Source organism: Anser cygnoides, chromosome 9 (genome assembly GCF_040182565.1).
Source record: "Anser cygnoides isolate HZ-2024a breed goose chromosome 9, Taihu_goose_T2T_genome, whole genome shotgun sequence".
NCBI classification, from domain to species: domain Eukaryota; kingdom Metazoa; phylum Chordata; class Aves; order Anseriformes; family Anatidae; genus Anser; species Anser cygnoides.
In genome coordinates this window covers 19,506,569-19,531,988 of record NC_089881.1, presented here as the reverse complement: position 1 = coordinate 19,531,988, position 25,420 = coordinate 19,506,569, and the positions used below count along the sequence as shown (strand labels likewise).

Here is a 25,420-nt window from a genome sequence, read left to right as displayed (position 1 = left end):
TGCAAGGTTCCTCTGCTGCAGTGGCAGCTAACTAGAAGCTATCCAAAATCGCAGCACAGGTTTTGGAAGTAATTTTTATTTGCTTTTTTGTGTTTGAGCCTTTGGTTTAAAGGTACATCGAGCATCTCAGCTTCTGGGACCATGTTTGGTACTGAATGGGGGAAGTTCTTTGTGCAGAAGACTCTGGGGACTTCAAAACTAAAATCCCATGAATTATTGCAGGAACTTAAATGCAACGGATGAGTAATTCTCTAATGTGTTCTCCACAGCGTTTATTAAGCGTCACTGATTTTCATTGTTGTTTGTGGCTGTTCTTATTTTCCTGTGCTCTCTTATGGCGATGTATCACGTGTATAAATTTCAGTGCTTGGAACTCTGGGAACAACTCTGGCGTTTGTCATTATAGCTGGCGGCTGACTGATTAAACCACGGTGCTGACACTACGCAGGGCCTACAGTCAGGGCTCCTTTCCTTTGCCTTGGATTCTTATCGCGCTTTTCAGGGGACCTGGCTTATAACTCGGGACACCTTTTGGGTACAAAAGTCCCAAACTGAGGCTGGCAAGGGCAAGCGGCCAAACCTGAGCCATGGCTTGGTTCTGACCACAAAAATAAATAAAGAAATGAAATAAAATAAAATAAAATTGAATAAAATGGAGGAAAAAAAAAATAAAGCCCCTCAGCCGTGAGGAGCGCAGCGCGCCGCCCCCTCAGCCCAGCCCCGTCTCCATTTCGCGCCCGGCCGCCCCCCCCCCCCCCCCCCGCCCTGCCCGAAGATGGCGGCCGCCGCCCCGCCCGCCCCTCACTAAAAATGGCCGCCACGCCCCCACCGGCGGATCCGGGAGCGGGCGGAAGCGGAAGCGGAAGCGCTGCCCGCGCGCGGCCCGGTGGCGGTGGCGGAGCGGGGGCCCCGCCGGCGGCGCGGCGGTTGCCAGGTAATGGCGGGGCCGGGCCCGGGCCCGGGCCTGAGGGTGGGCGGAGGCTGCGACCTGCAGGCGGCCGGGGGCGGCAGCGCCGTGCCGCGGGGTGACCCCTGGGCTCCGGGACACCGCTCCGCGTTGGGGCTGTCCTTGCTGTGGCGGTGCCCGGGGGTAAGGGCTCGTCACGGGGACGGCGTGAGCGAGCGGTCGGTGCCCCTCGGTGCGCTCCTTTGGTCGTGTCTTTTTTTATTTGTACTTACCGGGTGGGAACACGCGTGGTTTTGCACTGACACGGGTGCTCCCGGGTGTTCTGGTCACTTTCGTGTGACTTTCCCGTCAGTTACGCGATGGCAGAAGCTGCTGTGTCTCCGCTGAAGCACTTCGTGCTGGCGAAGAAGACCATTACTGCCATCTTCGACCAGCTGCTGGACTATGTCACCGAAGGAGCGACTTTTGTGGAAGGTTGGTTTCCATCTTCAACACAGTGACCTAGCCTATTGCCTTGAATTTACTTTACAGTAGCACAGTGTGTGTTGCCGTACACCTCCGTGTGCTGTTCAGGTAAACATATACCTTCAGAAAGAATCATATTTTCATTTAATGTTTTTATCTCATGCTAGCAGCAGCACTTAGGATGGTTGCATCTAATAAAATCTGCATCGTGTGGCAGGTAGCTTGGCCTGCCTTCCATGAGGGTCAAAGCTGAACCACCTCTTCGTGTAGGACAAAAGGACAAACAGGCTTTCCCATTATTCAGTAGGAAGGCAGATCGACACGATATGGCGCAAAGAACCCACGGTTACACCCTCTCAAGTTTTAACAACATGGAGGCGCGCGTGTTGCCACACAGATCTGGTTGCTCGTGGCCCCAGCGAGCTCTGCGGTGAGAGGACAGCCCAGCCTCACTGGGCAACAGGTCCTGGCCTTGATTTCTGGAGGCGGGCTTCACAGAACGGGGCAAATCAGAAAGCCTGTGAACACGGCCTGGTGTGCTGAAAGGGTCGTTCAAATCATGAGATGCTGTCATGATCAGTTTTATTTTCGGCAGTTAGACTGTAGATTCACCTGCGGTGATTTGTCGTGATTTCACAGGTGCTGTGTGGACCTGCCAAATGACAGGGTCTAATACCAGGTTCTGTAAAAGGGTTTTGTTTGTTTTGTTTTATCACTGTATAATAAAAATTTAGCCAGATCTTTGGCGTGTGAGGTACTGATAATCTAGATCTTGTGTCCAAAAGCATGTAATCTGTTTTTTTTTTTTTTTTCTATGTGTAGCAACCTACAGGAACCCAGAGCTTGAACATGTAGCAACGGAAGATGAACTAGCAAAAATACAGGCATATAAAAAGAAGCTAGCAGTCATCGGTGAGGTGCTTTCACGGAGACACATGAAAGTGGCATTTTTTGGCAGGTAATGAATGAAATTACCAGAACTTAATTTGATCTCTCTTCTTCTCTTTCAGAGCTTAATGTTTGTAGGTAATATGCACTGGAATTAGTTCTTCATTACAGGAATATCATTTGAAACATAGTACATAAAAACATGCTCACTCTTACCTAACTGGTGCTAAAGGTTTCTATGATGCCGTCTTGCGATGTTTGTGTAACTGAATTAGGTGTGTCTTGTTGCATGTTTTTATTGATAAACTATTTAAAAAATTATTTTTTTAGAGACATTATTTGACTTAAGAAGATGTGAGTTGTCTTCTTCACACTGGCTTTTTTTTTTTCACATGGTGGTTTTGTTTGTTTACTGGACTGTTGTTAACAACTTTTGTTTATGTTTATTGTAAGTACTGAAAACTAAACTTTGAGCTGTTTATGTTTCTACATATAAGCAACTGAAGAAAAATAGACTCTTAGAGAGACTTGCCTTGCTGGTTGTGTCATTGGGTTGGTAGGTCTGTGTGATGATTATTAGGAATAATAGTAACAGGGCGTTATATGGCTTACAGATAAATCTGAACATAGTATGAATTTCTGCTGTCCTGAATTACTAACTAGGAAAAGTTCTAGTTCAGTGTCCTTGGTGGTATTATTACAAACTGAGTATCAAATCTTTTGCATATTTAGGTAACACTTCCAAAGTTACAGATTTTTAATTTAACTTCAGTTTTAAAAATAAAAAAAAATAACAATTAGTTTTTTTTTTTTTTTTTTTTTACTTTGGTCACCTTGGGATCATTTTAGCTGTATCTTTTATTGTTTGTTGCAGAAAAATGGGGAGTTAAAGAGAAAAGTTTTGTTGCACCCCAGAATGTGATGCTACATACAAAGTTTTTTTTTTTTTTATAGAAGTGCTGTCAGGTTCTTGGACCCAAAGCACTGAAGTTTTGTGTGTCTCTGTTTGCTTTTAGTTGTGCTGTGTTTTGCTTTTCGCTCTCATCGTAGTGGAGAGGTTTGAAGTTTTCACTGAGTCTTAACGCTTCTAATAAATGTCTGCGTTCCACGCATTGTGCAATTCTCTTCTTACAAATTTTAGATAGTATAGAAATAGGCTGAAAATCAGCCTTACTGAATGCAAAGTCATATGTTAGAGAGCGAAATCCTTCCAAGAGATTAAGGTTCCAGTGTTTTCAAATGCTTGCGTGTGACTGATTAGCCTGGTGTCTGTTAGACCAGTTTGCTTCAGGAAATTTTTTCTTTTTATTTTTTCCTGTGCTTAAATTTAGCATGTGCTTACATGTATTTTCTGGAATATGATTCTTCATGTTCTAATTTTTAAAATTTTGTAATTGTATTGGAAAAAAATGTGTATAGCAGTGGTTGTACCCTCACTTTGGTTCATAAAATGGTTCATAATGGTTCATATGGTTTGGTTCGTAATGGTTTAGCTATTTAAAGAAAAACAATAAAAGGATCTGGGATAAATAAATTGGTTTTAGCTCAGCCTTGACATTTCACAAAGTTAAAAGTTGAATACATTTACAAGTTGTGATACTCGTTAAAAGATGCTTTTGCAAGTTCAGTGCAGGAAAGAGAGAATTAAGGTAACCTTATCTCCCCTTCTGATGTTTTGAATATATTTGTAAGCTGTTGTACAATGAGCACCGAAGTAGCTCCAGAAATGAACTACGGTCCACACTGGCTTCGTACCGTTGTGTAAGAGTTAAGCCTCAAGTCTCTGGGGGTGAGGGGAAGGGGGTTAGTGCAAAGTAGGGCATTGCTGAGAACTTCAAGTTCTAGCGGAGTTGATGAGTTGCTGAATAGTTCCATGTGATCAGTAAGATTTTGGTTAATTTGCTTCTTTCCTTCTGAAATAAGGACAGGACTAAGTTTCATGATTAAAATCAGAGTTTGCATTGTAAGGGTTACAAGTGAGAAATAAATCTGAATTTTTATTTTTTGCACGTTGCTTCACATCTTCCTTTGGAGATCTTCATTAGGCTGAGGTTATTGTCAGTTACATTGTTCTGAGCTGTCCCTGTTGGCTGTGATGAGACTTCCCAGACAGTGATACTTTTATACCACATCTAATGCTTAGAGGGCAATATCAGAAGCAGTGGTGCCCTCCTGAGTGGTACAGAACAAATGTTTCCTGAAGGCAGCGGATGAAGTTACTGAGGTGGTAATGGCACAGGCATTTTAAGGAGTCACTGCTGATGGCGCTGTAGAGTGTGGTCCTCCTCTGCCCCTGTCATGCAACCTTTTCTTCATGTCCTTCTCGGGCATCCCTGGAATTCCCTTAGCTTTGCTGTGAGAGGCATATGGAATTGTTACCTGATCGAAGCACGATTCTGCCCAAAATGCTATGCAGGTTTTCAGTCAGTTCTTTTCTGCAGGACTGCCAGTGCTCGCACAAAGGAACGGGCAGGCTGCCCCCTTATGTGGGACACGGTGCTGTTTTTTAGCAGTTGCTTTAAATTGATCAAAGGCATCATTTTAGGCTAGATGCTTCTGGTGCAACAAAGTTGAACCAATGTTTTGTTTGTTTTTACAAATCCCTCATGTAGATTCAGGTATGGCAGATAAAGGCATGCTTCCTGGTGCAGGTTGGGCTTGTTCAGCTCGTGTGAGTTATGCAAATGGCAATTTGCTTTCTTGCTTGGGTAGGCAGTGTTGATATCAAGAAAGATTTTTGGAATTACTATTCAGTTGAGCTTTTCCTGCACTTTCTAATCTTTTCTGGCAAGCTGTGCTGTACTGGCTTGATGCCGAATCGCTCCAAACAGCTTGCAAAATGTGGGTCTAAAGCGGTTAAAGGGGGCACATTCAGTTCAAAACAAAGGTATGTTTAATGCTGCTGTACTCTGCTCAAAGTGCTGCTATTTTCTTTCCCTCTAGAACAAGCAGTGGGAAAAGTTCAGTCATTAATGCCATGCTATGGGATAAGGTGCTTCCCAGCGGGATTGGCCATACAACTAACTGCTTCCTCAGCGTGGAAGGGACTGATGGAGACAAGGCTTATCTCATGACAGAAGGATCTGATGAAAAAAAGAGTGTCAAGGTAGAGTTTTTGAATGACTTCTGTGAATGATTTTGAATTATCTCAGTGCTTATCATGGTAACCGTTTCTCCAAAGACCTGTCTGTTAACAACAGTTTCAAGTCTAATAAAAGTATAAGGCTAACTCATTACGTATTTTTAAGTTCTTATTCAGGAGGGAATAACTAATAAATGAAAACGTTCTACTTCAAAATTTTTCCTGGATATTTCAAGGAAAATAACTAGTGTGTGTCTCCTTGTGGCATAGCTTATTTTGAGGGATCTATTTTTACAGACTGTCAGTAAGTTCTGTTACTTGCTAAAGATTAGGAACATTGCTCTCATTTGGCCTTACGGCGCTTACCTTATTTAATTGCTCATGTTGATGTGTTAAACCTCTGAGGCAAATTTATGCCAGCTCTCAGTATCGCAAATTCTAGCCCTGTAAGGAGTACCCCTTTGTGGCTGCAATGAAACCCCTGTTTGGTTTTCAAAGCACAGCTCATTCTTTAGATGGCAGTGAGTCTGAAGAGGTTTAAAAAAAAATAAAACTTAACAAATATTCACCCTAAGTATGAACTCTGTTACCCTGTTTGACAGGTTTGCTTGAGAACCAAATTAGGGTTGTTTACAGACTCGTTTGTGGTGCATATTGCATGTTTGTCTTCTCTCTTTATGCTCTTTATAGACAGTCAATCAGCTTGCTCATGCACTTCACATGGATAAAGATTTGAAAGCTGGCTGTCTTGTCCATGTCTTTTGGCCCAAGTCGAAGTGTGCCCTGCTGAGAGATGATTTGGTTTTAGTGGACAGGTATGTTCTGTTTTAATAAAGACTTTCTCAAATAAATAACCCACTGTAATATTTATAAAAAAGACTGGCTTACTGTTTGCTTATTAGGCTGCAAAATTATTGAGAGGCTTTTTTTTTTTTTATTGCAAGAGTCCAGAGTTTGTTCTTCTGTATATAGTGCTGCCTGTCATCGCTCCACTGCTGTTGGCGTTGCAGCAGTTGGAACACACAGGTGTCTTGTGATCAGCTGTATAAAGGACCAGCTTTTGGCTGAGCATACTGCCACTTTTAAAACAAACGCTATGGGAGCATGCATAGGGTTGTTGCAGCAACTGTAAACCTTTTGCACATTCCCTGCCCTTAAGTGCTTCATACTGATCCCATGAGGTGTAAGCGTTCTGGACTTTGTATCTTAAAGCTTCTTTTAAGAGGTGCAGTACCTACATATCACAGTAATGAGTGCCCTCAAAACAGAATTGTTGTCAGTTCTGTGTGCCCACGTGCTGGGATTACATTTCCCATTGTTTGGGTATAAAAGAATTCTGAAAGATTTGGTTTATCTGTGTCAAATGTCAGTATTCCAGGCCTCTTTGAGATATAAACTGGTAAAACATTCTTTTTCAAATTGCCAGGTGATCTGTACCTACTATGTGAATGTAATAGAGATTCTATTCTTATGAGTGAACTTGTAAGTAGTGCTTTTTGTTGCGTCTCTAATCTTGCACCTTTGGAATCACTGGAGGTTGTCAGTGTTTCTTGGGTGCAAACTTATGCCAGTAATGACGCCAGCCTGGCTGGCACAGGCTGGTGCTGCTTTGTTTGACGTACTGATGGGCTTCTGAGCTTATGCAGTTGTGCTGTTTCCTTGGGGACATCTGCATAGCAGAGGTGTGCTGGAAGCCCAGAAGTGATCCTTGCTTAGGTATGATACAAGACATGATTTGTTCTGCACAGTTTTGGTTGCTAAAGGTGAAATGTTAAGAGAAAAGAAAACGGCCTGAAATCTAAGAGAACGGGTACTTGTAAGAAGAAAATCGCCTTTTAAATAAAGCAAATTTGAACCAGAAATAATTGAGCTGTTGCAAACTTGACATAATGATCATATTCTACTTAGTTTTGAAAAATTGACAGCATTATAGTCCTAATTTCATTTTAATTGTCACTATATTATGCAAGCTGTGCATAGATCTATAAATTTAATTAGGCCTTTATTAATGGAAAAATATTTAATGAACAACTGTCCTTTTTAATTACAAACTAAACATGGGATATGGGGGGGAAGACCATTCTGTGAGACAGCCTGGATTTCTGACAGACTGCCTGTCACTTTTTTAGCTATTATGATCTGCACATTTATTCATTAAACTGCATCTTGTAATGAGTAGATGGTCTAATGGGTGATATTCTAAATGGTAATGAATTCTTTCTTTGTTTGCCTTAAGCTTGAGTTAAGCATTAGACTAAAGATATAAAAATTCGTAACTTATAATAAGGTTCTGAGGCAATCCCAATCTATTTTCATCTGTTTCTAAAAATGAATTACTCCTTTGATGGATAAATACAAGTTTGTGGTCTCTATTCTTGACAGCCCTGGCACAGATGTCACTACAGAGCTCGACAGTTGGATTGACAAATTCTGCTTAGATGCTGATGTGTTTGTCTTGGTTGCCAATTCTGAATCGACTCTCATGAACACGGTATGGTGTGCAATGATTTTACATTAGTCCTTCGTTTAAATATTCAGCAATTCCCTAACTGAAAGGCTGCTGTTAGTCCTTTACAGAAGCTCCACGAAGCGCTGCAGGTGGATATTGTGAATAGGATGTGGGGTTGCGAGGCAGGAAACAACGTGTATCCCTCCTTAGGGAAAAGAGAACGTGGTTTTTAATAGCTTTGCTTGCTCTGACTTGAGCATGAAATTTGTCCTTTCAGTTTCCCTTTTGATAAATGGCTGTAGCATTTCTCTTGTTTTCCAGTTTGTCCATGTTTATCAGCTAAAGACATTTGTTTGTATTACCAAAGAAATAAATTATAAAGTATTTCACATCCAGAAGTTCGTGAATATGCATGAAGTAGGTTAAGGAAATTTCTTTCTTGTTCCTCATGTTCTTGTCTCAGAAGACGGCAAATTCCCTCAATATATGTTGTGTTGAGGACAAGTGCCAAAGGTTGCCCTTGTAGGACTGCGTGTTTCTTCATATGAAGATGTCAGCCATAAAGAGTCATGTTGCATGGAATAGCTGAGGATGTTTTAACACTTTTATTTTGTAAAGCCTTGTTTCAAGACAGAGAAGACCTCTGTACACCTTGCAGCCTGAATATTATATGACTTGTAGAAAGAGAGCGTATAAGGTGGCCAAGTGAGCTGTTTTGATATTCCAAATATGCCCAGGGATTTGCTTTAATTTTATAGTGATCTCCAGTTTTGACTAAACTTTTATAAGTACTACGAATGCAAACAATTTCAGTATAAGGTTTCTGTGTTATTGGTTTCTGTGTTAATAGTGCGACTGCCAAGACGTTGTGCAACACTATTGGGAAATCTTGCAGATTTTTATTAAGCTTCCTGTAGACAAATAAAATGCTCATCGTTGTTCTGAGCATAGTTCTGACATTCAGTGTTTGAGCTTTCTAATTATTGAGGCAGTTTTAATGCAATAAGGATCTGAATGTGCAGACAGTGTTTCCTTGCGTTCCAGCAAATTAGGACAGTTGAGTAGAAATCTGAGAACGTGAGTTTAAAGACAACCAACTCCAGTTTCTGATCTGAATCCACAAAGACTTAAATACGAAAGAGATCTGACTTAAAAGAAAAAAAGAGAATTTTGGCAATATTCAAGGCAAAGACAGGGTTTGGCACAACTGTGGCTGTATCTTTTCTGTTATGCTACACGAAGGGCATTTTTTGACCTATAGTTTTGCAATTTCTTTGAAGCATAAAGCTCTTGATTTTTTATTTTTTATTTTTTTTTTAGAATTGTCGTGCCTCTAAACACTCATTTAATACTGAGCACCTTTTTACCGTTAGAATGATGACTGAATGATGCAATTAGAGATGACTGGTGTCCAGGGTGTATATTGGAGGGGAAGGAAGTAGATCTTAGTTGTGGTCTTAAGGCTTTGACTGAGCGAACAGTTATTTTTTCGCCTTTTATTACATTTTCATTTTTCAGCTTGGTAGGCACAAAGTTGCCTTTAACAATTGTATAACTGCTCTAAAGCATTTGCATTTTGCTTTGCATTGTGGCAAACGGTAATTTCTTTCTTTGCCTACACAAGTTTATCCTTCAGGTGAAACATACGGTAATTATGTTCTCATCCTGCTTAGGCATTATTTTTACCTTTTGCTGTAACAGGTTTGAGAATATTTGGCAGCTGCTATACAGCCACACGTTCTCTGCATAAACATGATTTTTCTGATATTCCCTCATAAATTCGCTTTAAACTAAGTTCTCATTTCTGCATCAGTAATCTTGTTTGCACATACATACTCCCCAAATGATGGAGACTGGCGTATTTCCAGCATGGTGTCCAGAACATGTGACGGTGTCCTGCTGCAGGTTCAAAACACTTATGACAGCAGAGATCTTTTCTGCTTGAGCTGTGCTGAGCGCGGATTCACTCCATCATGGTTTTTACCCTGCAAATAGCAATGATGGGTGGTAGGTACAAGAAAGGGACCTAAATTATATTTTCAAGCACATGCTTGTTTTCTTGCTGAATGTTTCCATCTTAAAAATGGCTTTTTCCTGTGGCTCAAGCCATAAAATGCAATTCAAACAGGAAATCTAACTAACCTGTAGTTCAAGCTAATATGTTCTTCAACCAGATTATAATTAGAGATGAAGAATATAGTTTATGGGTGTAGAAACGAAATTTGGTGGGATGGAGAAGAGCGTGTTGGTAGTACATACAGAAAAGGAAGACATCAGTTTTATCCAGGCATCTTACAGTATAAAAAAAAAAAAAAGGAAATACAGTAATGTTTGTGTGCTTTTTCTCCTTTCTCTTCCCCAACAAATACTGTGAGTATATCACGCAATTGCTAATGAATTTAGTAGACAGCTAGAAGAGTCGAAGGAGATGAAAGTTTTGTAAGAGTGAAAGCAGAAGGGAAAAAAAAAAGAGAAAGCAAGTGATGTGACAGATTTATAGAAGAACAGATTTTTTTGTTGTTGTTTCAGTGTTTTCTAAAATATTTGTTTTGGAAGTTTTATTAATTGTACCTACTTTTAGAGAAATTAACGGCAGCTAATTTATGTCAATTCTTAGCATTGGCATCAGTTTTAAGATACTTAATGACTTTTGAACTAACATAAGCCTTCTTTGTGCTGATTATCTATGGGTTTTAATGCTAATGAATTATTTTTAACATGAATCTCTAAAAAAAAAAAGCTTTTTTATATTCAGAATCTGTTACAGAAGAATGCACGACTGTTTTGGATGTCTGGGAAGTTTTCTCTTTGTGTTTTAATTCTTAGGAAAAGCATTTTTTCCATAAAGTCAACGAACGACTTTCTAAACCAAACATCTTCATCCTGAATAATAGATGGGATGCCTCTGCATCAGAACCAGAATATATGGAAGATGTAAGTGACTTGATGGCTCTTATTTGGAATGATTTTTGTATATTAAAAAAAAAAAAGACCTGCACATGCATGAAGCATGCTAAATTGCCTTGGTAATACAGGTATTAAAATGAAAACACCAGCTTTGTGTTATAGTAACAGGGTAAGTTATTAGATCAGAAAATGGAAATATCTTGCTGGTCCAATTCAAACATCTTTGTATTGCCTTTTAGTTTTGTAATGGTAGTGCAGCTCTGACGTTTTGATTTGACAAAAGCTCAATTTTTGCCTCTTTGTCATGAGCTTTTTACCTTTTCCTCAGGTGCGTAGGCAGCACATGGAGCGCTGCCTGACTTTTCTAGTTGATGAGCTCAAAGTTATTGATCCCGTAGAAGCGAGGAATCGCATCTTTTTTGTTTCAGCAAAAGAAGTTCTGAGTGCCAGGAGACAGAAGGCCCAAGGGATGCCAGAGGGTGGTATGTAGGAACTCTCACTTTCCTCAAATACAAAAAAAATCATAAAACCTGATAAACATTTAAGATACAGTCATTGTTGTTGTATTTTTCTCTTCCTTATGGTCTGTTTTGTTTCACAGGTGGAGCACTTGCTGAAGGATTTCAAACAAGATTCCAGGAATTTCAAAATTTTGAGCAGATATTTGAGGTATTTATGATGGCCTTTTTAGACTACCTCTTTTATTGATGCAAAGGTAACTTTTGTTTATGCTTAGCTTAATTTTACTGAACGTTACCAGTGTGAACAAGTGAAAGAGTGTAAGGTTTTGAAATCATGTGACGGCTTTGCTTAATCTTTCTTCTCTGTTCATGAGTTCTCACCTCGAATAGCAGGTTAGAAAGAAGTACTGTTTCATGAGAGAAGGAATCAAAACTGGACTTTAAGCTCATGTTTGGAGATCTCAATACCAATACAGTCTAAAAGATACAAAAAGAGACTGTGCTCTTAATGGCTTATGGCCAGTAGCTGGTAGAAGTTTTTGCTGCACAGTAAGCCTTATTCTGAATTTGTTGCAGTGTAATTAATTACTGTAATTCAGGACTCGAACAATATAAGGTATTGCGTTTCACTGATGTAAAACTAAATATTTACTTGCATTTTTAAAGCCAGAGTTTTAAAATTATCATCATTATCTACCTCTTAGTTCTGATACTCTGAACACTAACGCTATTTCTGCATCCTTGTTGCTGTGTAGAAGCCACCCTTCACCCTCAGTTTAGCCGCATTCATAGCTGGAGTTTACGCTTGCTTCGGAAGTAGGTCTCGCCAGACAATCAGTTGATTTCTGTGTGATAGACTCCAATTGTCTTGCGGAATGTGGTAACTCTAAAGCCATTCTTGGTTATCTTAAGGTGGCATCTTGGATATGCCTCGATTGTTCTGTGGGGGGGTCTTGGCACATCTCATGCAACGTGAGCTTGAAAGGTATGACTGCAACTTCTATCCAGCAAATGCTAGAGACTGCTCTTGCATGCCTCAACCAGTAATTTCTTGTTCTGTATATTTAAAAATCAAATTACCTTTAAAAAAAAAAACATTTTCTCTCGTTACAAACAAGCACATTTGACCTTAGTAAAACTTGCAAAAAGGAAGAAAATGTCAGACTAAAGTTTACATTCAGTCCTTATCCATGCTCTTATGGTAGATGACTGAGTTGCTGAAATGGTAAGTTCAGAATAAGGCAGGGCACGAGTCCATGAGACACTAAATTTCTTGTTTTTGTAGTGCAACTAGTAGTTGTAGCCAAACATGCATTTTTGTTTGCAGTTTTCATCCCTAGAATTATAGTAGGAAAAAAAGTGGAAATTAAGCTCATAACTCAATTACCACCATGTATTTTTGCACTTTTTTTCTACAGTCTCTTATGGTTACAGTTATGTGGGCAGTTTCCTAAGTTATAATGGCATTTAATTTGCTTTTCAATCAAGGCTGATACTTAAGTGGTTTACCAGCTCTGAAATCTTCAGATCTAACTCTCAAATTACTGGCACTTGAGCTGATAAAGTCACTGATAAAAAAAAAAATGTGCTGATGTTTACCAGCACTAGATCATGTATTAACAAAAATGTGGTACATCACGTAGAATTTTCTGTGTTCAGTCTGGGAACAAACTCCTACTCGATACCATGCTTTATGCATTGCTAGACGAAATTTCGATGGTTTTTAGCTGTGAGTACAGCCTAAGCGCTTCTGGCTAAAGCCTTTTGGATTTACTTATATTTCCTGACAGAGGAGCTGCAGGCCCCAAGAATCACGGATTACACTCCAGTCTGTGAAAGGGAAGGGGCGAGAGCGGGGATGCTTCTGTCTGTTCTTGTCAACAATTAACCTTCCCTGCCTCAGTCTGTCTTTCTTGCCCTTTGCTCCTTACCCCTGTTCGGGTGCCCTGCTCAGACTTCCCACGTCTCATATGCTCTTTCATCCAGGTCACATCTCTAAGCTGTCTCCTCACCTCATTTATGCACCTGTCCGCTTGTTCCCACTGACCGTCTGCTGGGTTTGTTCCTGCTGAGTTTTCTCACCCTGATTTTTGTCTTCACTGCGTTAAAAACTGGCCAGCTTCTTCCTCTTTTCCCCGTGTGCTGAGAGGAGGAACTGTTACTTCTCCAGTACTCCCAGATTCGGGATTTTAGTACCAGTTCCCCAGTGGGAAAGCCTGTCCTTCCCGAGACTGGTAGGAGCTTAGTGTTGCTGGAATCTCAGAGAGTCTAGAAGCAACCCTTCAGTGCTAGCCTGCCATGATACTAGGAAAACTTGGACCATTTTTGAAAGGCTTCTAACTATCTTTATGTAGACTTCTGTGTGAAGGCAAATGGCATCCCAAAAATAAATGTAACGTTTTTCTGCAAAGCACGGGGTGGTTAAACTTGCTAAAAGAAAAAGTGGCCAGAGATTAATGTGGTCCAGGCAATACTGGAAATACCTGTTGGAAGCAGGGGTGAAATTAAGATTTTAGAGATTCATTTAGCAGCTTTACGAAGTGCTGTTACTGAATCCCAGTTATATTAACACACAACAAAGAAGAAAAGTGTGCAGTCTTAAGCTTTGGGCCACACTAGGAGAATCTGAAATCTTATGCCGTGGAATAATGGAAAGTAGTTTGTGTATATTTATTCTTTTATCTGAAATTTTACAGTGAGATACATAGAAATGCCTTATCAAAATGACCCAAAAAAAGGGCTTGTATAGTTCACTGTATGTAGTAGTCTTTAGTGGATATTCCAGATGAAAACCTCAGGTTGTGGTGGTTGTCGAGCTGCTTCACAAACCTGCTAACAGAAATGGTGTGAGAGAGAGGGAGGCAGGGCAGAATAATAATTCCGGCTGTAATTTGGAGTCAGTAACACAGCCTGAATTAGTGTGCTACTGCTGAATCCTTCCCTAACACCATATGGGATTATAGCAGGCTGCGTGCTAAAAGACTCTCTTGCTGTACTGGAAGTTGGCTGGAAGGTAGCTGGTTTTGATTATGCTATCGAAGCACAGCTTTTATCTTTATTTCAGTAAATGGTCATTTACAAACTATCAGCAAAAATGTTACTGTCCTCCTCTTACCTTTTCCAGTCGTATAATTAACCTCTGTATTTTTTCTAGTGCTCTAACTTGGATTTTCTGATTGTGTTGTGAGTGACTGTCGTCCTTTTATCTACCACATACTAATGTTGGGAAGACTTTCCTCTGTGTCTAGTCTAGCTCTAACAATGTGCTGATATTTCTGAAACTCTGGCCTTTCATTGCTGATTTCTAGATCTGCTTCATCGAGGAACAGGGAATATATTTCACCCATTTCGTTTATTTTGCTTTGATCTATTATTTGTAGTTAGCTGAAATTTGTTTTTACAGCGTATGCTGAGGTCATAGGCAAATCTTTTCAAAGCAGCCTAAATGCTGTTCATGCTCTGAAAGGTGCATCCACAGATTAAAAGCAATTAACAAACAAAAACCAAAACACCACCACCAACAAAAACCAGATCTGATGCAAAGAAACTAGATGCTTGCTTTCCTTCCCCTGAATACAGAAGATGCTGCTATTTTGTGACCTAGTGCAGCTTGAGCTCCAGGGCCATTTATTGGCTACGTAACTCATGATGTGCAGGTGCTTTAAAAAAGTCTAAGAAGTCTTAATTTACGGTTTACAGCAATTGATTTGCTTTTGCCCAGATTGAGCTTTTGCATATCTTTTCAGTCGGTGTTCTGTAACTTGTGAATTGCTGTACGGTATTGGAGGTTGCAGATTGATCAGAAATTCTCACTTTAGAGCATTCTCTGCTGATGTGCCTAACACTTCAATAATCTGTGAAGGAGATAATATTTTAAGGACTACTTAGCAACTTTTCTGTCTTGTGAGATAATCGTTTCCTATTCCTAATTGTGTGTTTTTGCCTGGAGAGTCAGTATGACATGAGCATGCAAAATTTGTATTGACACTGAAGTGCTACTGGAAGCTAAGAATATTTATTATCAAAAACAAACAAAAAACAAAACCTCAAGCTAGGAATATTGCCAACATTTGTGTTAGAGATTCGTAACTCTAAAGGGATAGCTTGGAAATTTTTTAGAAGAGCTAGGTTTATTTTATGTAGACATCTGAGTTTGCTTTTTCTGTTTCCATTATTTATTTATTTTAAACAAAAAACCTATGCACATTACTGTGAATGAACATGAATGTACAGATTTGCTGCTGTAGATTAATTTGAGATTTCAGTTCTGTTCTGTTTTGATTTCTATACACTTTCTCTCTTTTTATTTCCCATGGGTTTAAGTTCATGGTAATAGCAGCAAGTGCTTTCTGACAGAGAAATTCCAGAAAGTGTTGGTATGGAATTGCAGTAATGTGTTGTGGCTTGGGCCCCTCGCAGGAGTGTATCTCGCAGTCAGCCGTGAAAACCAAGTTTGAACAGCACACTATCAGAGCTAAACAGATAATAGATACTGTGAAAAACATTATGGACGCCATAAACGTAGCAGCAGCAGAGAAAAGGTAGGTGGGTTGGAGGGCTGGCCGGTTGTGGTTTCTCCAGATCCTCTAAGGAGCCATTTCTGTGCTGGTGGTTTCCTTGGGCCATTATGGACTGTAAAATTCGCTTTTCTCTGTTGGTAAGAAATAAAGAATTTCTCTGGCGTGTCAGTCTCACTACCGTTCACCTGCACCGCTCCGTCTTGCCCAGTGTCTGGGACTTGTTTATAGGGCTCTTGGTTTACTTTGTTATTCCTTGTTACTGATTTGCAGTCTGGGGGTTTTCCAATCTTTTTTCAAAATTATTTGAAATTAGACGTTTTTTCTAGTTGTATCCAGCATCTCAGCAGTGATGTTTGGGCCTGCATTGCCTATGGATTTTTCTTTACAGTAATACTGAGCAACTCTATGGGAGGATCTAATTTTCAAGTGGTAAAAATACCATAAGGGATGGGAAGAGCCCATGCTAACAGAGGCTTTGCCTCTGGCCCTTGTCAGATTGTATCCTTAAATATTTTTTTTTTTCTCTCTTTGCTTATGTAATCCTTTTAGTGCTTATGATAGTAGCTCATCTTTCTTGTGTTTTCATATGTTCTTTTAGATTTTCATGAGTATGTTTTTTCCTCACTTTTATTCCTACCTCTCATCTCTCTTGTACACAGTGAACTTGCTGTTGTGTTTAATCCTTTCCATCCACCTCCTTTCTGTCTGTTATTAGTGTGTCTTTGTTCCAACAGACCCCACTGTGCCTGTCGAACATTCATCTTCCTGAGTATATCAGCATCTACAAATTGCGTGTTTACATATTAGCTTGTCTCACTTTGTCAGATGCTATGAAAACATGCTGTGAGACTGTTGGAAAATATTCTGATACCTACTTAAATCTGTCAGTTGACCACACAAAACCTGTGTGGTGACCCCTCCAAGTTTGAGTTGTCATTTGATGTTACCAATCATCCTTCAAGATGTAACTGCTCTAGATTTTTAGAAAAAGATTTAGATTTAGATTTAGAAAGCAATTTTTACTTAAATGGTAGGTCCAGGACCTCTGAAGAGAGTTGTTTGTGACAAGGTTAGTTTCTGCTGCCTCCCCTCACGTCATTGTTACGGAATAGTTGAGTGATGCTGGTGAGCAGCAGTAGGACGGTTAGAAGTTTGACCAGATTTCTCTCTTTTTTTTTTTTTTAAAGGTCAGGAAAGGCTAATTATTAAAGGCCTGTTTTTCTCCTACCTCTTTTATTTAGTTGTAATTATGTACAAAGGCAATGGTTCCAACTCCAAATGCTGCTAAGATATATCAAAACCTAGTCATTGGCGTTACGTTCAATCAATGCAGCCTTTAAATAAATACACCTGTAAATTTAATGCCTAAATTTCAGTTGTTCTGAAATAGTGTCTTTGCTTTGTTCAGCCACTGGCACTTTGGATTCTCTGTGGCTGTCAGTAAACCATAAGCTAGATGGTTCATGCCTGACAATACATGCTTCCTTCATTTTGGGGAGAATACCTGCTGGTGACGATGATTTCCTTTCTGCTCTGTTAAGAGTCCATTCAATGGAAGAGCGAGAAGATCAGAAGGATCGGTTGGACTTTGTTCGAAACCAGCTGAACATTTTGACGGAAGATACTAAGGAAAAAATCAAGCGTGTAACTGAGGAAGTAGAAAATAAAGTAAGTAATACAAAGAGGACAGTTTTCTAGTCAAGCAAGGAAGAGATTTATTTCCCTTCTTTAAATTCCAGTTTAATTGGTAGGAAACCTGGTTGATAAGGTGGGTTTGTTTCTGTGAGAGGGTTGAATTATATCCAGTTTTCTACTAACACTAATCAGATGTGTAGCATGTGCCTTTTCAAAAGAAAGAAAAAGAAAATGACAGTCCTTCCTGAATGTCAGGTAATTGAATTGCTTGTTTTTTTTCACTCTGGCTGGAAAAGGTAGGAGAAACGCTATTGTTTTGTCTTTCAGGTCTCCTCTGCCATGACCGATGAGATTTGCAGACTTTCAGTTTTAGTTGATGAATTTTATTCAGATTTTCACCCTTCTCCTCAAGTGTTGAAGCTCTATAAGACAGTAAGTTTTCTTGTGTGGTTTGAAGCCAGGCTCTTAGTATAATTTGCATATCATTTTATGTGATGCTTCATTTAAGCACTACATACTTTTTACTTTATGGCATGCATATATGTTTACTTAAAACCACAACAGGTTGAAAATATTTTCTGCTTTGTCTATAGAAAGAATTTTTTTCAACCATCTTTTTACTAGTCATAATTGAAACTAATTCACTGGAATGCTGATTTTGTCTTCACTTGTATTAAGACCTTACATAAGCAATTTTCACCGCTCCTAAAATGAAATAAATCAAAAAATAAAAGGAGTCTGCAAATATCTGACAGTTGATATTACTTTTTTCAAAAAGCTTTGTAGAAAGAAAAAACAAAAAGGTTTTATTAAATACTAATCTAAAATTTCCTGCTCAGACTTAGTATTTTAAAAGAGCATACGCCTGTAAGTTTAGTCATTTGCCTCTTGCTCAGATTTTGCTGCCAATGAATGTCAGAACTACCGGTTTGAACCTTGTTGATCACCTGGGAATGCTGCGTTTCTAAGATGTTCTGTCCTGTCTTAGCTCTGCAAAATGTCCAGAGCAAACCTTCGTAGTCATTGGTGGGATTGGCTTATCTCTGTGTAGACCAGTGAAATCGCCTCCCATCAAATGATGAAAGGAAATGCTCTGACGTATGCTGGTGATATGCTCTTCACTGTCACATTTATATTGAAAATACAGGCTTTTCCATAGGCCTTTTCAAGACATCAAGCCTAGAGAAATTCTCCTTGTGTCACTTTAAATAGATTTTCAGTCACAATGTGCTGAAAAGTAGGGTATCTTCATGGTAACCTGCTTTTCTTGCCACTGCAAATAATAACACTTAGTGTTTAACATGTTTCTGAACTGTATAATATTCTTTCTAAAACTTCATATGTTCTTTCTAAAACTTCAGGAACTCAACAAACATATAGAAGATGGTTTGGGAAAGAACCTGGCTGATCGTTGCTCCAGTGAAGTCAATCAGTCAATGCATCAGTCACAGCAGGAGATGATTGGTAATATGTGGAAGACAAAATGTTGACTTTTTGTTTAGAGGAAGATAATTTAAGAAAATGTGCTTTAAAAAAATTCTTTCTGATCATGATTTAATGTTAACACTAAAACATGGTAAAGGAAAAACCATCCTAAATGAAGACTGTGTATTTAGCTCAGTACCTTGTCTCTGGTATTAACCAGCACAGCTGCTTGGGGAGAAAAATAATGAGCCAGGGTAAATAGAGTGGTCCGTCCCCAGCTGAGGGACTTCTGAACCAGAATACTGCATCTGAATTAAGGGTTTAAGCAAGTAATAATAAACCTGTCCTCTGGGAACTTGCCTAATCCTCATGTAAACCCATTTATACTTTTGGCTTCCACAACAGATTTATGAAATATGCTAATTAACAGATAATGGTTTTACAGTACAGTCTTCTCTCTGGGTCTCTCCGGATTCTGAGCACAAAACAAGGGTAGTTTCACAAAACCTTTGTGGTAGAGTCCTGTATTTGGCACTCTGTGTTTTTGAGGTGTTGGGTTTGTTTTGGTAATAACTTTATTGCATACCCATTTCTTCTGCTCTGATCTGTTTCTGGTAATAAAAGATTCAGAGCAAGATCATTGAATTGCATGAAGCCTTCCTATCTTACTCAGTAACAATGCCTTTCTGTATGGTGCCACCAACAGGCTTGGTGCATCCTTATCTTTTGACCAGAGTTAGAGGTCTGTTAGTAATTTGTCTATTTTTTTCTCGTGGTGCTTCCTCTACACGTTGATTTTATGTGGCTGTTTTATCAGAGCAATAAATTGCCTGCTCTGTTAGGATCAAGACTGCTAAAATGCCCACTGATTGTTTTATCCTTATTGTTTTGTTTTGTTTAAAAAGTCAGTTTAGATTCTGGGTAGTTCACAAAGCTAGTCAGCAGTGCAAAGATTCTACCTGTGAATATGCTGAAGCTTTCAATGTTAACTCATCTTTATTCTTCTGTTTCATTTTTAGAAAATCTGAAACCGTTGTTGCCTTCTGGTGCTCAGAATCAGCTCCACTTGCTAATTCCATGCAGGAGGTTTGACCTTAGCTATGATCTAAACTGTCATAGTCTCTGTGCGGATTTCCAAGAGGATATCATGTTCCACTTTTCCTTGGGATGGACTTCACTTGTAAACCGTTTCTTGGGTCCTAAACATGCTCAGAGAGTACTACTGGGACTAGCAGATCCAAACTTACCAGTGAGTGTTTGAGAGACTAGGCTGACAAGTGCCTTGTTTTACCTTAACGAGAATATATTGATTTTTATTATTTTTTTTTTTATTTGCTTCTACTGTTTACCTGCTTGCTGCTACTTTCCCCTAGCCCTGTTGTGTGAAATACTTTCGGTGAGGGTTGTTTTTATTTGATTATATTCAGGGTTAAAAGGGAACAAAAAACCTTTCCTAAACTTTCTGCAGATGTTATCCGAGTTCTGTTTTCCTTTGGATTGAACCCTCTGGTTAACCTTTTTATTTGTAACTTTGGGATTCTAACAGCAGAGCCAGTTCCAGATAGAAATATTATTCCAGCCTGGTCCCCATTTGAAAAGGAATTCTCAGAACCTCCACTGCTTACCTGGAGCAGATCTCTGTGCTGAAAAGTTCCCTTTAAATAAATCAAACCCTGAATATATGAAAACAAAATAAAAACAATCTGCTGTGTAGTCCCGTGATGCTTTTTACTCAGGCTGCTGTATTCCACTCTTCTAGATCCCTCGTCCTTTAGCTACCACCCCGTCTGCTGCCAGCCTTCCTGCCCTAACTCCAGAGAACGCACCACAGGATGATTTTATGGTTCCTTTGGTAATGAGTTTAGCTTCGCTGACATCACGGACCTCTATGAGCATCATCGTTGTTGGCGGAGTGGCAAGTAGTCTTAGTACCATTCACTGTCCTGGAAGTGATGGCAAAGATGAGGCCGTTCTCTTCTGTGTGGGGTTTTGTAGCGTGCAGCATGAAGCACGTAATGGCTTATTGGCAGCTGGGCCAGATGAGTACACTGGGTATGAGGAATCAGCTTGTAGTGAGAAAATCGCTCTTAAGTACTCTGAGTGTAGTTGGACACATGGTATATTCCATCTCTCTGTGTTCAGTTTCTGAATTGCAGGATGATTTGATGGTGCCTTACATAGTTTGGAATTGGTGGGAGCTTTACTTTCTCCTTCCTTCTTCATTAGAAAGCAGTGAGGCTTCTGTGAGGCCCCGTGCCAGCAGGGTATCAGCTTATCTGGGTATAGCTGTATTGCTCTACAGTAATACATTTCCCAAACTAACCTGGTGAAAGGGCCATGAAGATGACACAAAAATGGGTGGAAATAGATTTCTTTGTAGTCCTGATACTGATTGCATTCTATAGGGCAACTCTTACATTAATGAGTCTTCTTTTCCAGATCTGGAGAACAGTAGGCTGGAAGCTCATCTCTCTCTCCCTAAGTATGTATGGGTTATTATATCTCTATGAGAGGCTAACTTGGACCACTAAAGCAAAAGAGAGAGCCTTTAAGCAGCAGTTTGTGAACTATGCTACCGAAAAGCTGCAGATGATCGTCAGTCTTACGAGTGCGAACTGCAGCCATCAGGTGCAACAGTAAGTATGAGAGCGGCGCTGCCAGTCACCCAGGTAGGAAACTGTCGGTGCCGTAGGGGTTGGCACCGGGGTGGGCGTTGGCTGTGCGTGGTGTGGGGAGGCAGCGGAATGTCCTTGCAGCTTTAGGGTCCCTTGGCATTTATCGTGAGGAACACCCACAATATTGTTAGGAGGGAGTTTCTAGAGTGTGAAATTTTAGTGCCTGAAAAGGGCAGTGCATGCCTCTTCGTGTGTATGTTTGCATGTGAGAATTAGTCTTTGACTCTGTGCTACACTTTACTGCAAAGACATGGGCCATAGCTCGGTTCTAGCGGAGGCTGAATTTGTCTGCTTTGAGGTTAGCATTGAATACACTTAAGACTGTGAGCCCACAGTCGGTTTAATTGTGAGCATTTGTTCTGTTTTCTGCCTCAGATGTTGGTACGGCCAGGTTTTAAGCAGCTGGTCCTGGCTCTTCTGCTCCGCAGAAAAGGAACTTAAGAGACCTTCTGAACTGTTCAAAGTTTTTTGTGTCTTTGCCAAATGCCTTTCCACCTGTCTCTATAACATTGGGTGATTGGCTCCCTCAGCCTGCCCTGTTGAAAGAGTTTGTTTTGATGCAGTTGTTATTTCAGCAGAGTAGGCCTGCTAAATGAGACCTCTAACCAGCAGGGTGCAGAACACCTCTCCTGTGTAGCCCAGGCAATGCTTTACTAATACAAAGCTCAGCTTCAGATGAGGAAAGAGAATCATCCCCGTGTCCAGCAGCATTGTGTCTCTGTGAGGACATGGACGAGCTGGACTCAAACCAGTGCTGCAGTGAGGTGAAGTAGAGATCAGAAGATGTCTCCTCTATGGGAGAGCCTACTTGCTGTCCTGGGGTGGTGTCAGCGTTTTGTTGACGTTTTGTTTTTTCCTTTGTTTGAGTCTTGGGCCCTAGCTTGGGAACACAGGACCGAAGAGGCGAGTAGGACGGGGTGTCCCTGCAAGTCTGGGGCACTTCTCGTGCTCACCTCGCCCTGCAAAGTGCTCACGTGCCCCTCGTGAGCAGGACACTCAGCATGGCACGGGCTGTTGCATGAGAGAGCACTTGGCTGCTCCAGCCCGTGTTCCTGGCAGAGTCCCAGTCTCAGACTCAATACCTGTAGATACTCGATGAAAAATTGCCAGGTGTGTTGTTGGCATAGAATGAGGGACACTTTTATATTCAAGGTTACTTTTTAAATTTGAAAAATACATAATTGTCCTGATTTCTGCTGTTCTGTAATCTTCCTGGCAGCCGGAGACTTTGATTGCTGTGTTCTACACACGCTGCAGTGCTGCGATTTATCGTGTTATTTTTGTGGCAGGCAGCTGTAAACTCTGACTACAAACTTGTTTTTCCTTTAGGGAAATGGCAACTACTTTTGCTCGGCTCTGTCAGCAGGTGGATATTACCCAGAAAAACCTGGAAAAAGAAATCGATAGGCTTTCCAAAGAAATAGATCAGCTGGAGAACATTCAGAGCAGCTCCAAGCAACTACGGTAAGTCTGGGTGTGACTGGCCGAGAGCCGATTCCAAGCCGATTCCTGCTGGTCTCTGTGAGGTTGGTGCTTGCTGTTACTTCAGCCTGAAAGTGAGGTCGTCACGGGGGCAGAAGTGTACGTGCCCTGTAGCTAGGTGGCTGAGCAAAGCTCCCAAAATACCCTTTTAGTCAATCTTTACCTTACTGTATTGTATGGGAGACAGCAAGAATGTGTCTTCCACAGGTAGAGTGCTGTGGCACCTTCCCCAAGAACCCTTCCTGTAGGAGCAGCCACACTGCATCGAGCCGCTCAGTTTGATACCGTTTTTCTTTTATTACCAGCAGCAGGTGTTTACAGAACGGAAATTACCAGCAATGAGTGGTTTAGGGACTCAGGAGCAGCCTCACCCTTAGCCTCAGGTTGTTTTCTCCCTGCTGCGGGCTGCCCCTTGGATCTCGGGCACTGAAGAGCTCGATCAGATCAATGCCTAGCGCTGCAAGAATGGCCTGAGTGGGTGGTGCGAGGAACAGTGCTGAGCGCCTCCCTGTCGCTGCAGAACCTCTCCCAGGTTAAATGCTGGGGGTGGGAAAGGTCCTGGTACCAGGGTAGTCCCGGGGAGACCTGGGGGAAGAAGCAACCCGTGGCAGACAGCTGGCGGCCTTCCGCTGCCTGGCTTGGTCCTGCACTTGCAACGTGCAGGGCTCTGACTAGGTTTTCTCAGTGCTGTGGGTTTCAGGAATAGAAATCAAACACTTGATGTATCTTGTGATGGTGCTGCACTGACCTGAATTCACTGCTTTTGTTTGTTTTACAGAAATAAAGCCATTCACCTTGAGAACGAACTAGATCGCTTTACAAAACACTTCCTTCAAAAGAGTAAATAAAATATCATTGGTAACTTTCCCGGTGATCCTTTGTAGGACAAAGTAGAAATTTTACAGATGACACTTCTCTGTGGAGTTGCATGAAATGATTATATTTTTAATGTTACTTTGATTACACTTCTTAATTATTATAGAACTTGTTTTGAACTCTGATGGTGAACCAAACTGAAGAGCTGTGGGACTTAAGAGTGTTATGTTTGTTTTTGCAGATTTTGGGTTAAAAATTATCTTTAAACACTAAATTTCTTTGGGCACTTGACAATAAAAACCCATATCCCTTTTGGTTTTCATTAATATTTAGCAGTGGCACTCACTTCCTGGCATCCAGGAGGAGTTTCTGCAGGGAGAGAAAACTTAACACTGTTATCATTGTCTCCTGTTATCAGTTGATGAGGAATAGCCAGGGAGGAAGGATGCTGCTCTTTCACTTACGGTTGTTTTGTTTTTGTGTTTTATTGAAGGGAAGTACAAAGTCTAGCATGGGGAAAGGACTCTTGTCTGTTCTGAAAGCGAGTGAAATTTTGTTGTGAAGCGGTTCCTCTTCTTTGAATGGAAATGAAAGATGATAAAACTGTAGAGCATTCACTAGTGAAATGCAGTGGGCTCCAGTTTCCCTGCTGGCTACTGCATTTAGGTAAGGTGGCATTGATGAAGTAGAAGTAAACATAGTTGGTAAAGTGGTGGAAGGGTCACTTGCTTCTGAGAGCGCTACTGGAACCCGCATGCAGGTGAGCTGCACATTGGTGGTGTCACCACGCTAGCAGCAAAGCAAAGTAGCAGTGTAGCCAGGGGTCTGGGCTCAACTTGTGCGTGTTGGGTGGGGAAGCCTCAGGTGCTGGGCTCGTGCTGCTGCGTTCACAGAGCAGGTGGAGGCTGGGCTCGACAGTTTTTACTCATGTAGCGTCCTGAACAGCTCCTTGGCTCTGCCATAGCGCAGAGGTCTTCTAGGTGAGACCTATGACAGGTACGTTCGAGTGGTTTTACCATTGCTCACCCCCAGCAGTGCAAAGCCTCTTAAAATTGCTGCTGACATCAGTAATCACTTAACACCTTCATTTTTTCTAACCAGACTTTTTAAGAATAACTTATTTTGAAAGAGAAAGCCTTTTCAGAATATTTATATATTTTTATGGAAGTATTAATGTGACTAAATGAAATACTTACAAATGAGTAATAGCAATTCAAAACTAAGAGGTAGTGATTTGCTATTTTCCAGTAAAAAGGGCTATCCTTAAAGGAAATACATTTTAAAAGCTAATGCTGGAGAGGTAGGTTATTAGTAATCAGAAGACTAAGAACACTGTTTCCACCATGATGTATTTTGGTGTTTGTTTTTGACTGTGCTAGCGGAAGCATGGCTGTTTTGAAACTGTCTTTAGCAGTATGCATGAAGTGTCTCAGGTTCTCTGAGGGAAACTGTGAAATATGAAAATGATTAACAGCCCAGCCTTCTTGTATATGAGGTTACAGATATGTATTAATGCTCTTTTCTGGAGCATTTTTTTAATGGACATTGTATGAAGATAAAACTTTAAATGCATGTGTTCTGCAATTATTTATTAAAAAAATGCTGTCCCCCTTTGCTCTAGTAAAATTATTTGACAGCTGTCTCAAATGTGAAAAGTCATGCCACTGTTACCATGTTTTCCATGTGTACACTATAGGACAAAACCTAC

At 40.6% G+C, this 25,420-nt stretch overlaps 1 protein-coding gene across 1 annotated transcript; it reads left to right on the top strand.

Moving 5' to 3' along the window:
- The first annotated feature begins 831 nt into the window (after positions 1-831).
- On the top strand, positions 832-25,325 carry MFN1 (mitofusin 1). The gene is made up of 18 exons (XM_067002278.1): positions 832-934; positions 1,260-1,381; positions 2,195-2,330; positions 5,204-5,366; positions 6,033-6,157; positions 7,725-7,833; positions 10,618-10,725; positions 11,027-11,180; positions 11,300-11,367; positions 15,579-15,700; positions 17,221-17,347; positions 17,642-17,746; positions 18,676-18,778; positions 19,759-19,988; positions 20,499-20,654; positions 21,179-21,375; positions 22,744-22,878; positions 23,675-25,325. Exons 2-18 carry the CDS (start codon positions 1,267-1,269, stop codon positions 23,742-23,744), a joined length of 2,223 nt encoding a protein of 740 aa, XP_066858379.1. The 5' UTR covers positions 832-934; positions 1,260-1,266; the 3' UTR covers positions 23,745-25,325.
- Positions 25,326-25,420: the final 95 nt, after the last annotated feature.